The 15,702-nt window shown below is 44.2% G+C and overlaps 2 protein-coding genes across 2 annotated transcripts in view; both read left to right on the top strand.

The window, feature by feature from the left end:
• The window catches only part of NECTIN4 (nectin cell adhesion molecule 4), a gene marked incomplete in the record, with an annotated part of 115,741 nt that extends 111,541 nt beyond the window's left edge, over positions 1-4,200 (top strand). Inside the window, 1 exon segment of the mRNA XM_087703053.1 lies at positions 3,587-4,200. Within this exon segment, the coding sequence (XP_087559179.1) occupies positions 3,587-3,865 (279 nt within the window).
• Positions 4,201-11,156: 6,956 nt separating this feature from the next.
• Positions 11,157-15,702, top strand: part of ARHGAP30 (Rho GTPase activating protein 30) — a 46,268-nt gene continuing 41,722 nt past the window's right edge. Inside the window, exon 1 of the mRNA XM_087703052.1 lies at positions 11,157-11,576. Coding sequence (XP_087559178.1) covers positions 11,468-11,576 — 109 coding nt within the window. The 5' untranslated portion in view covers positions 11,157-11,467. The remainder of the gene's footprint in view (positions 11,577-15,702) is intronic.

Below are 15,702 nucleotides of genomic sequence, written 5' to 3'. Positions count from 1 at the left end.
TTATCACATCTTTTCTGTATTCTTGTTTTGTCTGTTGGACCTTCAGTAGATTTTTGTTCTTTACTTCAATTAATAGATGTTTTTGACTTTCTTTTAAATAATCAGCCAGTGCATGTTTTTCTTCTTCAACTATTTGCTTCACTTGTAATAATCCTCTGCCACCTGATTTTCGGGGCAGGTACAGTCTTTCAGTATCACCACGTGGATGTAAACTGTAATACATTGTCATTAGTTTCCTGGTTTTTGATCCAAAATGTCCAAATCAGCTTGTGTCCAGTTAACTACACCAGCTGTGTATCTTATAACTGGTATTGCCCAGGTATTTATGGCCTTGATTGTATTTCCACCATTCAATTTAGATTTCAAAATTTTCCTAACTCGCCTGACAATAGTTTTTACTTCTCCATGCTTGATATTATCCAACTGCAGAATGCCTAAGTATTTGTAGGCTTCATTTTCGTTGCATTTAATTAGTTGCCCATTGGGCATTTCAATTCCCTCACATGCAGTGACTTTGCCCCTTTTTATGGATACAGTGGCGCATTTTTCCATGCCAAACTGCATTGAAATGTCGGTGCTGAATACTCGGACTGTGTTTGTCAATGATTGGATTTCTATTTCTGACTTTCCATAGAGTTTCAAATCATCCATATATAGTAAATGCGAAATTTTTTCAACTTCTTTGGCTGTTTGGTAGCCTAATTTCATTTTTTTTAAGATTACTGATAGTGGGATCATTGCGATGATGAAGAGAAGAGGTGAAAGTGAATCACCCTGGAAAATTCCTCGCTTGATATTAACCATTCCATAGATCTCATTCCCTACTGCCAACTCAGTTCTCCATTGTTTCATCGCCTTTTCAGTAAAGGATGTAATATTTTTGCTAATGCCAGTTGTTTCTAAGCATTTTATGATCCAACTATGTGGCAGTGAGTCAAATGCCTTTTTGTAATCAATCCAGACCATATTCAAGTTCGTTTTTCTGTTCTTACAATTTTCTAATATCATTTTATCAATTAGGAGCTGATCTTTTGTGCCCCTGCTCCTTCTTTTGTTGCCTTTTTGCTCTACTGGCAAGATGTTGTTTGTTTCCAAATAATCCATCATGTTATCTGCAATAATGCCTGTGAGTAATTTGAAGGTTGTTGGCAAGCATGTTATTGGTCTGTAGTTTTCAGGTGTTGTTCCTTTAGTTGCATCTTTCTGAATCAAGTATGTTTTTCCAGTTGTCAACCATTCATCAATTTGGCCCTTTTGTAAAATTTCATTCAGTTGCCTGGCCAATATTGCATGTAAACTGGTCAGATATTTGAGCCAGAAACCATGTAATTGGTCCTTTCCAGGTGATGTCCAATTCTTTACCTTTTTTACTCGATTTTTGACCATCTCAGTTGTTATTTCTAATACTTGCATTTGTTTGTTGCCAATCCTTTTCTCAAAGTCATGCATCCACTTTTCTTCCTTATTGTAGTCTTTTGCATTTTCCCACAATTCTTTCCAGAATTCAATTGTAGCCTGCTTTTCTGGTTTTTCACTTTTGGTGTCACCATTTACATTAAGACTTTGATAAAAATGCCGTTGGCCTGATCGAAATTGTTGATTTTGTTTATATTGGATGATTCATGCCTCATATCTTTCAATTTTTCTAGCTGTTGCTATTATCTGCTGTTTTACAATCTCTACAGCTTCATTGATGTTTCTTGTATCCAATCTGTATCTTCTGATTAGCCGATCTATGATTTTGTTGTTTTTAAGCCGTTGCTCATGCATGTTCTTTAAGTTACTAGCATCTGCCCTTAATTTTTTGACTTTTTGTTCTAATCGGATTTTCCACTTTGGCTTTGATGCTTTTTCTGTTGTGTGACTAGGTACTTTGATTTTAATGCCTAGTTCATTAGTGACTATTACAGCTGCACTGTACATTAACTGGTTCGTTTCCAAGATGGATCCCGATTCAATTGTTGAAAACACTGCATTAACCATTTTCATGATAGGGGCCAAAATTTTCTTAGGCACAGTTTTTAGTGATGGTAAACGTTGCCTTTCCTCATTAAGCAGAAAATGCTCCATGATCTTATCCTTCAATTCTTTTTGTTTTTGAGTTAGTTCATCAGTTGGTTCAGTGATAACTGGTTCTAGTGGTGGTGATGTTATTTCCTCCCTGAGAGCTTCTTCTGGGAGTTCTACTACAATGTCTTTAGTTGTGTCTTGAATATCAGTTATTTCTGCTTGTGATATTGTTTTTTTGGTTTTGCAATTTGCCTGAATTTCCTCAAGTTTAATGTCACGAAACATTTTATTCTGTATAATAAATCGCCTTTGATCTGCTAGTCGTTGTTCACTAACATTTGAATCTGGATATTGTTGTTTCCATTATTCATACATTCGCTTTAAATAACCTCTTTTTTCTGGCTCTGAGTTGTAGTAACAGGCCATTATGGCACGGTTTTCATCTGCACTATATTTTTGTCGTTTTGATGGCTGGTCCACTTGTAGCCCACTTGTCGACGGATGTCCAGGGACCCCAACATCCGCCGTGGCCCTTGTTAACCCGCATGACGACCGATGCGGTATAAAATTTTTATTCGTTTCTTTCACCTTATTGTATGGGTTGGCAGTTGTTTTTTTTATGGGGCCAGGTTGCCAACCTGACCCCAACCCTCCTCCTTTCTCATCCGGGCTTGGGACCGGCAACGGCGGAGTTTTATTATTATACAATTGTATCACAGTGGCCAGTTGTTTCGCCAGATTTGGCATTGGTTACTAGTCGGGCCCCACCGAGGGGCCTAGGACTTTGTAAGGTATTTTTGTAATATCCGTAGAGATCCAAGCAGTGCGGCTTTTTTCTTTGACTGATGGTGATTTTGTCAATTTTTAACTGTTTTAAATGTAATTCCAGTGCTTTTGGAATAGCACCCAGTGTGCCAATTACCACTGGAATTACCACTGCTGGTTTGTGCCATAGTCGTTGAAATTATTATTATTATTATTGTACAATTGTATTATTATTATTGTTGTTGTTGTTGTTATTGTTATTTTATTTTATTATTATTATCATCATCATCCTCTTCTTCTTTCTTCTTTCTTCTTCTTTTTTCTTTTTTCTTTTTGCAAGTGCACTGGGTTCTTTTGTACCAGAGACAAATTCCTTGTGTGCCCAACCACACTTGGCCAAATAAAATATTCTCTCTTCTATTCTATTCTCTCTTCTGTTCTCTTATTATATTCTCTATTCTATTTTTATTCTATATTCTATCTATTCTCTTCTATTCTCTATATTCTATTCTCTATTCTATTCTCTATTCTATACTTTATTCTATTCTATATTCTATTTTTATTCTATTATTCTATCACCTACAACTGTATCTATTTCATAAGAGTGAAAAATGGCCATAAGACCCTTTTTTCCGTCCCATTGCAACTTCAAATGATCACTAAGCTAAGTGTTATAAGTCGAGGACTGCTTGCCATGTTTCCAACGCTTGAGCTCCTGTGGCTGGAGTTGGGACCTCCTCCCATGCCCCAAACCCACCCCTCCACCCCATTTCCCCTCGGGTGACCCCCCTCTTCCTTTTGTCCCGCTCAGGGAGAAGATGCCGAGGGACGTAGCTACTCAACCTTGTCCACCGTCCGGGAAATCGAGACCCAGACTGAGCTTCCCCCGCCGCCCCCAACTCCGGTCCCAGAAGATCAGACGGAGGAGAAGGAGAAAGAGAAGGAGAAAGAGAAAGAAGAAGAGGAAGAGCGGAATGACGAAAACAATATCAAGCAAGCAATGACTCACTTTGTTCAAGAGAATGGCACCCTCCGTGCGAAGCCCACCTCCAACGGCATCTACATCAATGGACGGGGACACCTGGTCTGACGCTTGTCCATCTCCCGGCCAGTTTCCCAGGTCCGAGCCAGCTCTGAGCCCTCATCCTAACTGCTTGCTGGGACCTTTTTTGGGGGAAGTGGGAGGCCAAGCGCCCTTGAGACTCAGGTCTTCTTCTTCTGAGCACCTGGCCTCAGGCTGCCCACCTTGGGATCTCCTGAAGCCCTCCTTCCTTCTTCCCAAGACTTTGGCCAACGTAGAAGCCAACTTCTCCTCCAGCGTGGAAGTGAAATCCTGAAGATGCTCAGAAGCCACTTCAGGAACTGGGAGAGTCCCCTTCCCCACCCAGCCCCCAACTGGTCTGGGCTGCCTCTTTGTGCGAATTCATTTTGTGGCCAGGTAGGACTCAGGTTGTGGGGATGGACAAAGCTTTGGAGAAGGACAAGTGAGACCCTTCGGGGCTCTTCAGGTGACTCGACTGGGCTCAGGGGCAAAACCATACAAACTCCTGCATCTTTTATAGTAATTATTACACTTACTGTTGTCGTTGTTGCGATGGCCCTTGGTCCATCCTGGGCAAAAGTTTCCCACAGGCCACCAGCAGTTAAAAAGATGAGCTCCATTTTAATTATTATTTTTATTTGTATTATTAATACGAACTGGGCAAGGAATGTTTCTACTATAAGCTTCAAGGGCTTTCCAGAAAATGCTGAAGAAAGAATCTGGAGACCCAACGGAAGTCCTATTTCCAGACCTTCTACTGGGTCAATGATGTTGAATAATGTGCTTTTGCTCGCCCTGATGAAGTGCACCATGGATCCAGTGGTCCTCCAACTCCTAAAGCCACTTAGAGAGTCCAACACGGATCCAAGGGGTGTCATCCCATCGTTGGAAACCAAGAAGGCTGGGCCACCCCATCTTCAATGATCTTCAAGTCCCTTCCGTCTCTTTAATTTGTATTTCTTAGCATGCTGTAACTATGAATATTTCTAAAGCTAACCAACAACGATGGAAATATGTATGCGTGACAAGTGTGTGTGACCCTGAGGACAGATTTTGTGAGTGCGTCTGCATTTTGAGCAGTGGTTTCACAACCTTAGCAACTGGAAGAAGGGTGGACTTCAACTCCCAGAATTCCCCAGCCAGTATGAGAGTTGAAGTGCGCATATTTTAAAGCGTACTGGCTGTGGGGGATTCTGGCATTTGAAGTCCGCATTTGATATTGAATTTGAAATCTATCTTAGCAAATTTAAGACTTGTCGACTCCCCAAATCCCCTAGCCAGCATGCTTGAAGAGGAGTAGCAAATAGACTTATATCCCGCTTCACAGTGCTTTGGAGCACTCTCTAAGCGGTTTACAGAGTCATCCTCTTGCCCCCAACAATCCAGGTCCTCATTTTACCCATCTCGGTAGGACGGAAGGCTGAGCCAACTTTGAGCCAGTGAGAATCGAACTGCTGGCAGTCGGCAGAATTAGCCTGCAATAACCACTGCATTCTAACCACTGTGAAAGATAGGTAAGTCAGTAGGAAAGAAGGAGGGTGGGAGGGAGGGAGGGAGGAAAGAAGGAAAGAAGGAAAGAAGGAAAATAGCAATAGCACTTAGACTTATATCCCACTTCACAGTGCTTTACAGTCTCTCTCTCTCTAAGTGGTTTACAGAGTCAGCCTCTTGGGTGCAGCATAAGTGGCTGGGGAATTCTGGGAGTCGAAGTCCACCCATCTTAAGCTAAGGTTGACAAAACACTGATTTCGGGTTTTTGGGGAATTGCCAAACTGCTCCGAGTTCTCTTTGGATAGACTTACAAAGTACGTTTCTTAAACCCCAACCCTTTTCTGATAAGGATAGTTTAAATCAGGGGTGTCAAACCTGATTTCATTGAGGGCCGCATCAAGGTTGTGTTTGACCTCAGGGGGCCTGGAGTGGGCGTATTCAGGGTGGATGTGGCCAGCTCATCATCACTCCTGTAAGTAGCCCAAGCGCGCTGCTCCGTTTTCAGCTGCGACGGCCTCCTGCAGCCCTCGGCCAGAGAAAACGGAGCAGAGCTCTCAGGCTGCTACTGGCGCCATTTTTGCTGGCAGAGGCAGCTCGAGCCAGTCCTTCCAGGGCGGCCCCATGAGCCAGATTTAAGCCCCTGGCAGGCCAGATCTGGCCCCCGGGCCTTGAGTTTGACACCCCTGGTTTAAGTCTTCTTGTGCGTGCTACGACTACAATCCATTTTTCATATTGGCAAAGAGTTGCAACCGGGCTGAGCAGCTGCCTCCTTTAGAAAACTTTCTGCCCCAAAGTGGAGGTGAAGGGACCCACAATATCTGGGGCGGAGGGGGCGACAAATTGGGTGTATCAGGGCTCACAGGCAAATGCCTCAAAATTTCATCAGTTTTGGATCTTCTGGATCCCAGTGGGACCTTCTGCTTGGACCAGTGTTGGGTTTCAAAAAAATTTCAAACCTACTCTGTGGGTGTGGCCTCCTTTGTGGGTGTGGCTTGCCAGCCATGTGACCTGGTGGGAATGGCTTGCCGGCCATGTGTTTTCTCTCTCTCTCTCTCTCTCTCTCTCTCTCTCTCTCTCTCTCTCTCTCTCTCTCTCCTTCCTTTTGTCTCTGTCCCTTTTTCCTTTTTTTCTTTCATCTCTCTCTCACTTTTTCTTTCCTTTTTTTATTTCTTTCCTTCTTCCTTTCTTTCTCTCTCTCTCTGTGTGTGTGTGTGTGTGTGTCAGTGGTGGGTTTGAAAATTTTTTGGAACCTCTTCTGTAGGTGTGGCCTGCTTTCTGGGTCCACTGGTGGAACCTCTTCTAACCGGTTCGGTACATTTGACGAATCGGTTCTACCGAACTGGTGCAAACTGGTAGGAAACCACCTCTGGCTTGGACCTTAGTTGGGTCAATGATGTGAAGACTCACTACATCTCAAAATGGCTCATTCAGACATGCAGTTCCTGGAACTACCACAACGGAGCTAACAAACACAACACAACCCCTTCGAACCTGCTGCAAATGTAGCTTTGTCTTTGGCCTCTGAGAGTCTCGACTTACGACCGCCATTGAGCCCAAATATTTATGTTACTAACTGAGAAATTTGCTAAGTGTGTTTTGCCCCCTTTTGCCACCTTTCCCGCCCTGTTGTTAAGTGAATCATTGCAGTTGTTAAGCTAGTAAGATGGGAGTCAAGTGAATCCTGCTTCCCCATTGACTTGGTTTGTCACATGGTCGCAAAAGGGGATCACACGCAGTGATGGGTTTCACATTTTGTTACCACCGGTTAGCCCCGCACGCGCCTGCCTTCCGCACATGCACCCAGCCTCGAAAAAGTGCCTAAATAGGACGGCATTGAACCGGGGCGGGTGGGCAGGCCCACCTGTGATTTCTGGTACTGGTTTGGACAAGCCAGTTCAAACTGGCTGAATATGACCTCTGATCACATGACCCCGGGGGACCAGTGGTGGGTTCCTACTGGTTCGGCCCAGTTCAATCGAACCAGTAGTGTTACTGGAACCAGCAGTGAGCCAGGCTGGCCACGCCTCTGAAACGGTTCCTGGTCACCGCCATCACTGCCGCCATCTTGTTTTTTAGTTCTGCGCATGCGCAGAACAATTTTAATTGAACTGCACATGCGTGACCAAACCCACCCCTGTATGCCGGGACACTACGCCCGTTGTAAATATGAGTCAGTTGCCAAGCGTCCAAATTTTGATCGCGTGGCCAGGTGGCGGTTGCAAGAACGAAAAACAATTGTAAGTCACTTTTTTTCAGTGTCGTTGTAACTTTGAACCAGGGGTGAGTTCCTGCCAGTTCTAACCTCTTCTATAGAAGCGGTTCCACAAATCTACCGTGCCGTTTAGAAGCGGTTCCAGCTCCCTCCCCCTGCCCTGCCTGCCGCTCACTGAATGGCTGGCTCACCAAACGCCCCGCCTGCCTCTAAAAGTCCTATCTAAACCTTCAAGTCTTAAAGCTGTTAGGTTTGAACATCCCTGGGAGTTTTTTCTAAAGGGTTAGGGGTGCAAGGGTCTTGTAACTTGACAGCTTTAAGAATTGCACACTTCAATGCCAGAGTTCCTGAGCCAACATGACTGGAAGAGGAATTATGGGAGTTGAAGTCCATAAGTCTTAAAGCTGTCAAGTTTGAACACCCCTGGGGGGGGGTTCTAAAGGGTTAGGGGTGCGAGGGTCTTGTAACTTGACAACTTTAAGACTTGCACACTTCAACATTTTGGTTGCTAAGCAAGAGCGTTGTTAAGTGAATTTCACCGCATTTTACAAGTTGGCCATGCCCATCCAGTCACATGGCTGCCAAGCCACTCCCACCCAGTCACATGGCCGGCAAGCCACTCCCACAAAGAGGCCACGCCCACAGAAGAGGTTCTAAAAAAAATTTGAAACCCACCCCTGCTTTGAATGGTCACTAAATGAAACTGTTGCAAGTGAAAGGCTGCCTGTAATAGGTTAATGAACCAATAAGCTACAGAAGTGAACTAAGTGGGCTGGGTTTACACAACATGCCCAATGGCATTAAGATAACCACAAATTTACACGTTGTGCACACACAAGTCTTTAAGTGACCCCTTTCAGCATGTTGGACAAATCCCGAGAGTGAGCAGGGTTTTGAAAAGAAATTCTCTAAGGGTCAATTTGCAAAGAAATATTGATTTTCCTCGAAACCCGATAGAGAATTTGTGGGGTCCAAAACTTCTATTTTAATTTCTCCCCGCCCTCCTTCCTCTGAATCTCTCAACTATCGCAACGGGACTCTTTGGGAGTGAATTCAACAGACTCCAGGCCTTTCGAAGCCTTTTAAATATGTATTAATATTGTTATTAGCTTTTTTTTTAAAGTATGAGCAAATGAGCAACTGTCTTTCTATGATCTGTAAATGTCTTTGTACATAGGGGGAAAAAGCAACGTATGTTGCTTCTGTATATGTGCGTGTGTGCATATGTTTGTGTGTGTGTGTGTAAAATACTCTGTAAGTGTGTATAGAAATGGGACTTGGGTTAGGCCTTGTCAGGTGTACCATGCACTGCTGGTTTTGTAAATAAATTGCACTTTTGCCATCCCAGAATTCTGCTTTTTGCTAAATACACAAATCTTGAGTTTTTCTCTACTTCTCATCTAAGCGACCATAATGGATAACTAGCATTGTATGTATTGAAGAAGTAAAAGTAAAGGTAAAAGTTCCCCTCGCACATATGTGCTAGTCGTTCCTGACTCTAGAGGGCGGTGCTCATCTCTGTTTCAAAGCCGAAGAGCCAGCACTGTCCGAAGAAGTCTCCGTGGTCATGTGGCTGGCATGACTCAACGCCAAAGGCGCACGGAACGCTGTTCCCTTCCCACCAAAGGTGGTTCCTATTTTTCTACTTGCATTTTATTATGTGCTTTCAAACCGCTAGGTTGGCAGAAGCTGGGACAAGTCACAGGAGCTCACTCCGTTATGCGGCGCTGGGGATTCAAACCACTGAACTGCCAACCTTTCTGATCGACAAACTCAGTGTCTTAGCCACTGAGCTGCCACGCCCCTTGGAAGAAGTAGGAAGGTTCAAATGGTTTCCAGTTTTGTTTTATTTGACAATCCCTCCAGAAAGTGTAAGTGTGCAAATGTACACATTTCTCTTCAGCTTATGTGTCAGTTCCAGGAAGTCTGGGAGTTGAAGTTCACACATGCTATAATTGCTATGATTGAGAAACCCTGGTGTAAAAGCAGGGATTTCCAACTTTGGCAGTTTTAAGACTTGTGGACTTCAACTCCCGGAAGGATCTTTTCTAGAAAGCTTCCAGAATTCGGGAGTCCACAAGTCTTAAAGTTGCCAAGTTGAAGACTCCTGGTCTAAAGTGTTCTCACAAGTTGGTAAATCAAACATGTACACAAGTACCTAGTAGGGAAATTCTGCTCATGGTTGGAAGCCTCCTAAGAGATCACAAGACAGTTGTTGTCAGAGATGCTCAAGGCAAGACGTATGTGTTGCGTCCCGCCAACAACCTGTGGAGCTGGCAGCCGATTCGGACAGTGAGGAGGGTTGGGGAGGAACCTGGGCCAGTCCTGGAGTCTGGGGGAGGCTCTGAGGAGGGCTCTGTGTCGGAGGCAGAGAGGGGGCCGTATGCCAGTTCTCAGCTGCCTTCCAAGTCAGACATCAGTGAGGCAGAAGAACAGCTGGAGTCTGTTCCCAGTGTCCGCATGCGCAGAGTTGCCAGACGAAGGGAAGAGCTAAAGAACACGAGTCGACTTGGGAGGAAGGCCACAGGTGGACAGTGAATGCCCCCTCCCAGAGGAAATAAAAGAGGAGCGAAAGGGGAGTGGAGTTTGCAGGAGACAATTAAGTTCGCTTCATTGGTTCCTGACTCTCCGAGACTCCTGGCCAAGTTCTGCAGATATCGGCCTGGCAGCTATCCAAGCCAGAGAAAGTCTGTGATGGTAAATCCTCCTTTTAAAGACTTTGCCACCTACGAAGGAGCAGAATTCACTGCAGATTAATAAAGGGGTTTCTTTGCAGGGACAAGGAGTTTGTTTCATGCTCTTGGGAAGCCTCGAACAGTATGCCTCCTCTGCCACCCACATAGGAAATCCTCACCGCATCCCTTCTTCAGCCAACAGGTGGAGAAGCATTGGTGTTACCATCAAGCTATAGGTCTTAAGTCACCTAACATTTCATAAAAACCCATTTGTGAAGGTAGCAGGTAGAATAACAGAGTTGAAAGGGACCTTAGGGTTCTTCAAGTCCAACCCCTCACTCACGTAAGAGGCCCTATCAAACAAACAGCGGTCTGATCTTTTTCTGAGAAGCCTCCAGTGATGGACACATTCCCAACCTCTGGAGGCAAGCTGTTCCATTGGTTAATTGCCCTCATTTTTAGAAGTAACAGAATAACAGAAGCTGGAAGGGTCTTGGAGGTCTTCTAGTCCATCCCCTGGCTCACTCAGGAGATCCTATACCCATGATGGCCCACAGAGCTCTCTCTCCGTTGCCAGCTGTTCTCCTGGTTTCCGTCTTCAATAATCTTCCACCTGTTACTTCTTGTCCTGTCCACAGCTGGTTTTCTGGCCCTTTCCCCATAAGCTGCTCACCAGTTGCAGGGACCCTTCCTGCCCTCCACGAGCAAAGCTAAGTGGGACAATCAAAAATGCAAGCACAAAAAAAGCCATGCGCCTTAATCCTTCACCCTTCGAGCGTTGGCTTGTAGCCGCTTTCTGAAAGCTGTTAGCTTGTACTTTGTGGTTTCTGAGATGCTGTGTAGGGGAAGTTGTGTTTGGAGACAAGCTGAACTCACTTCCTGTCAGGTCTGAGTAAGAGCAGAACAGTTTTTAAATGAGAAAAAAAAAGGGTCAACAGATTTCTACCTTGCCCTCGCCTACCACCGTAAGCTTGGCGGCAATCTCCCCATTGGCCAGGAACCACACTTCTGGTGGCCCCGGGGTCGCCAAGACAGATCTCCAAGAAGCTTTCTAAAGGACCTTGGATGTGACATGCATTGGACACGGAGATTAGAATGGATTTAAGGAAGCAGAAGATCGCCACGGGCCAGTAAACGAGTTCTGGAGAGGCCGGAACTCAACAATTGTCAGGTTTCTCCCAAAGATCGATGGACTTGGCCCAGCCTTGGAAGGAGAAGTTGACACGAGGGTGAAGTGTTGAAGGAGAGGAGGAGAGGCGCTGTGTCGCACCCATGTCACTGGCCATGAAAGCCCGGCAGAAAGTGAAGCGGAAAGGACCGGCGAAAGATCGGGTCTTTGGCTGCGATCTGGTGGAACATCTGCAATCATCTGGCCGTGACAGTAAGTGACTTTCTTTTGAGAGACAGGCACGTTTTTCAATCCCCTTGAAGGGCCATTAGCCCAAACAGGAAATGGGGTGAGGTGAGAACTTCTGCTAAACAATAAGCTTTCTTCTGAACGGGCTTCGTTGGTTTTCTGAGAAGGTAATTCTTAGGTAATTCATGAATCATAGAGCAAGAAGGAGGCCTTCTTAGTCCAGGGGCCTCCAAACTCTGCATACTTTAAGACTTGTGGACTTCAACTCCCAGAATTCCCCAGGCTGGCTGTAGAATTCTGGGAGTTGAAGTCCACAAGACCTAAGGTGGCCAAGATTAGAGATCCCTTACTCTACTCCAGTTTATGCATAAATCTAGGGTCCAATCTAGTTGCGACTTCGCAACTAACAACAACTGCAGGAGTCTTCTCCAAGCTCCAGATGCCTTATCAGGTTTTCACCGAGCATATTCCGAGAAGAACAATCGCATCTTGTTACAGGGCAAATACAAAATTAATTGTTCAAAGCAGTCAACAGCAACATCAAAATCAATGTTTGTGTCCATGAAAAAGCCAAGCGATGAAGCTGGTTGAAACTGGGGTTCAAACTTTTGGAGGGCTGAGAAGGCATGTGATAAGACCATATTTGGAATATTGCAACCAGTTCTGGTCACCCCAATACAAAAAAGAGGTTAGACAGTAGAAATTTCCTAAGAATGAGGATCAGTGGGACAACTGACCTCCAGAAGTTGTGGGAGCTCCACAGGGGTGGGTTTCTCGCCCCGTTCCAACCGGTTTGGTTGGAACGGGGCCGCCGGCGTCCTCGTGCACGCACGCAGTGCACGCATGCGTACTAGCGCCTGTGCGATGCTCCAGCTGCTCCTGGAGGATCGCGCAGGCGCTGTATGCGTCCTGCGCATGCATGGAAGCGCAGAACTCGTCAAAACCGGGTAAGAAACGCGGGCGGGCAGGTGGACCCTTCGGCGTTCCCGGAAGTTACTTACTTCCGGGTTCGCCGACCAACCGGTTCGCGGGGACCGCCACGAACCACCTGAAACCCACCCCTGGAGCTCCATCACAAAAAGAGATTGGACAGCCATTTGTCCAAGATGATATAGGTTGTTTTGCTTGGGCAGGGGGTTGGACTAGAAGACCTCCAAGGTCCCTTCCAACGCTATTGTTCTTTGTCCTATTCTAATTCTAATTCTGAAATGCCTCTGGTTGAGTCAATCCTTATCTGCTGAGGTTAGAAAAGGAGGAAGATACTCAGCAAAAATTTCTGTGAATCATCCTGGATGTTGAAAAAGGACCATTTGATTAATTGGTGGCATGAGATTCCCCCCCAAAAAATAAATAAATTCAGGGGTGTCTCAAAATGGCGTCACAGTATGAGAACAGGGTAGTCCATGGCAGCCAAAAAATAAATAAATCCGGATTTCGGTAGCACCTTCTCCGATTAGTAAATTTTGCAAATCCACATAAGCTTTGGTGAGCTGCATCTGATGATGTGAACTGCAGCTCATGGAAGTTGATGGCTTTTAATTAAAGTTGCTAACGCCACAAGGCACCAGCGGATTTATTCTGATCCAAACCGGTTGAGATTACAATCTATATATGAGTCAACTCATTTTTGCAGCTCAGAAAATTACTTTCAACGTTCGCTGATTCTGAAATGGATATTAGCCCTCCTCGCCAGGTTTGATATATTATTTTTTTTTAAAAAAAAGATGCTATGTTTAACTGGATGTTATTCCTTGTCTGCCCTCCATGGTTGTCGTCTCGAATCTCAGATATATGGATTAAGGCTGAAATTGCTGTGTCATTTTGCAGTGATATCAACCACCATATTGGAGGTGAGACCAGTTTCTCTTTCCTGCCCTTCCTTGTTTGAACTAAATTCGCACATGATTTAGCCGGGCCAGAAATTTTTTTTTAAAAACGCAGCTTCTTAAACTTTTACATTCTGGTCAAAAACGAAAACTGTTTGCATATGGAATAATTGTGTGGAAACAAGGAGGAGGAGGAGGAGGAGGAGGAGGAGGAGGAGGAGGATGAGGAGGAGGAGGAGGAGGAGGAGGAGGAGGAGGAGGAGGAGGAGGAGAAGAAGAAGAAGAAGAAGAAGAAGAAGAAGAAGAAGAAGAAGAAGAAGAAGAAGAAGAAGAAGAAGAAGAAGAAGAAGAATTGACTATCATTGTGTAATGTTCCAGCCATTTTCCAAGAGCCACTGAGATGCCCAAGAGAGAGTGGAGACTCCAGACGAGACTTGCAAAAAGCATCAGCTTTTATTGATGTCCGTAGCAAAATCTGGGTGACCAAACAATATCCAAAACACACAAACAAATGCATGGAAGGAATAGCCGCCCCCTGCAAGAGGGGCTCAGAGTATTACATGCATTTTAAGCAGATAGAAACAAAGTTTATCAGAGGCAAAGATTTGTTGATCTTTAAAGTGTCCTTTTATTCAAGCTTCTGTCTCTGTCTCCCTTCTCTGTGGAGGATCCCTATAGCCTTGTGTAGGGGGTGGCAGCCCCCCCCCCCAGGCAAGTTGTTTTTCGGCAGGATGCTTTAAGGATTTATGAGCCAGGAAAACTCCCTAGTTTGGTTCCTTTATCTATGGGGCCTGATATTCCCCTGTAACAATTTCTTCTACTAGCTTTCAAGAACGTGCCTAGCTTTGGAGCCAAGGATAGAAGTGAGAGGCAGCAGAGAGATAACATTTGCAGTCCAGCATTAAGGTTACAATTTGCTAGGCTAGAAAACAACTAATTTCTGACAGTATACAATAATATAAGCAGAAGCAAACATTGATTCATATTGATTCATATACTCCTTCAGTTGAAATTAGAAATAACTGTGGGAGTTGCATTCAGCTTATTTTTACTTTTTTATTTGATCATTAAAGGTCACCGCCGCAAGTGACAACATTCCATGGTGCACAGCTAGAAAATATTTCTAATTAAAAAAACAGAGCATCTTTGAATATTCTTGCAAATTCCATATGAAATAGTTAAAGATATTCAACAGTGTTACGTTTATGATGAAAAACATCAAACCAAAGTTGGAAGCAGAGATATTCAAGCCCACGGTTGCATCCCACCATTAATACAGAATACAGATAAGGCCTTGACTTACGACAGTTTCTTTAGTGACAGTTGAAAAATTAAAACGGTGAAAAAAGGGACTAATGACCATTTTTCACTCTTACAACCCTATCCCCATGATCACGTGATCAAAATTCAGATGCTTGGCCACTGACTCATATTTATGACGGTTGCAGTGTCCTGGGGTCACTTGTTCCCCTTTTGCGACCTTCTGACAAGCAACGTCCATGGGGAAGTCAAATTCACTTAACAACGGTGTTAGGTTGAGTTGTGTTACTAACTCAACAATTCAATAATATTGAGTCATGGGCTATACAGAATAACATAGATTGGAATAGAATAGAATAGCAATAGAATAGCAATAGCAATAGAATATAGAATAGCAATAACAATAAGGAATAGAATAGAATGGAATAGCAACAATAGCAACAGAATAGCAATAGCAATATAGAATAGAATAGAATGGAATAGCAATAGAATATAAAATAGCAATATAGAATAGAATAGGATAGAATAGGAATAGGAATAGGAATAGAATAAGGAATAGAATAGAATAAGGAATAGAATAGGAATAGAGAATAGAATAGCAACAGAATAGCAATAGAATATAAAATAGCAATAGAATATAGAATAGCAATAGAATAGGAATAGAATAAGGAATAGAGTAGAATTTGGAAGGGACCTTTGAGGTCTTCTAGTCCAACCCCCTGCTCAAGCAGGAGACCCTCTACCATTTCAGACAAATGGCTGTCCAACCTTTTCTTAAAAGCCTCCAATGATGAAGCCCCCACAACTTTTGGTGGCAAGCCGTTCCGCTGGATAATTGTTCTCCCTGTCAGGAAATTTCTAGGTTCCTTCTCTCCTTGATCAGTTTCCATCCGTTGCTTCTTGTTCTGCCTTCGGGGGCTTTGGAGAATAGGTGGCCCCTCTCCTCTTCTTTGGTGCAGCCCCCAAATATTGGAAGACTATCATGTCAACCTCAGTCTTTCTCTTTGTTAAACTAGACAAATTAGACTAATTTATTTCTTATTACAAGCTACCATAGCATGGAT

This window comes from Thamnophis sirtalis, unplaced genomic scaffold (assembly GCF_051295495.1).
Source record: "Thamnophis sirtalis isolate CommonGarterSnake01/CBP01778 unplaced genomic scaffold, rThaSir2_p1.2 scaffold_19, whole genome shotgun sequence".
Classification (NCBI taxonomy): Eukaryota; Metazoa; Chordata; class Lepidosauria; order Squamata; family Natricidae; genus Thamnophis; species Thamnophis sirtalis.
The sequence above is the reverse complement of the archived record's forward strand: the minus strand, read 5'-3'. Positions and strand labels throughout refer to the sequence as shown.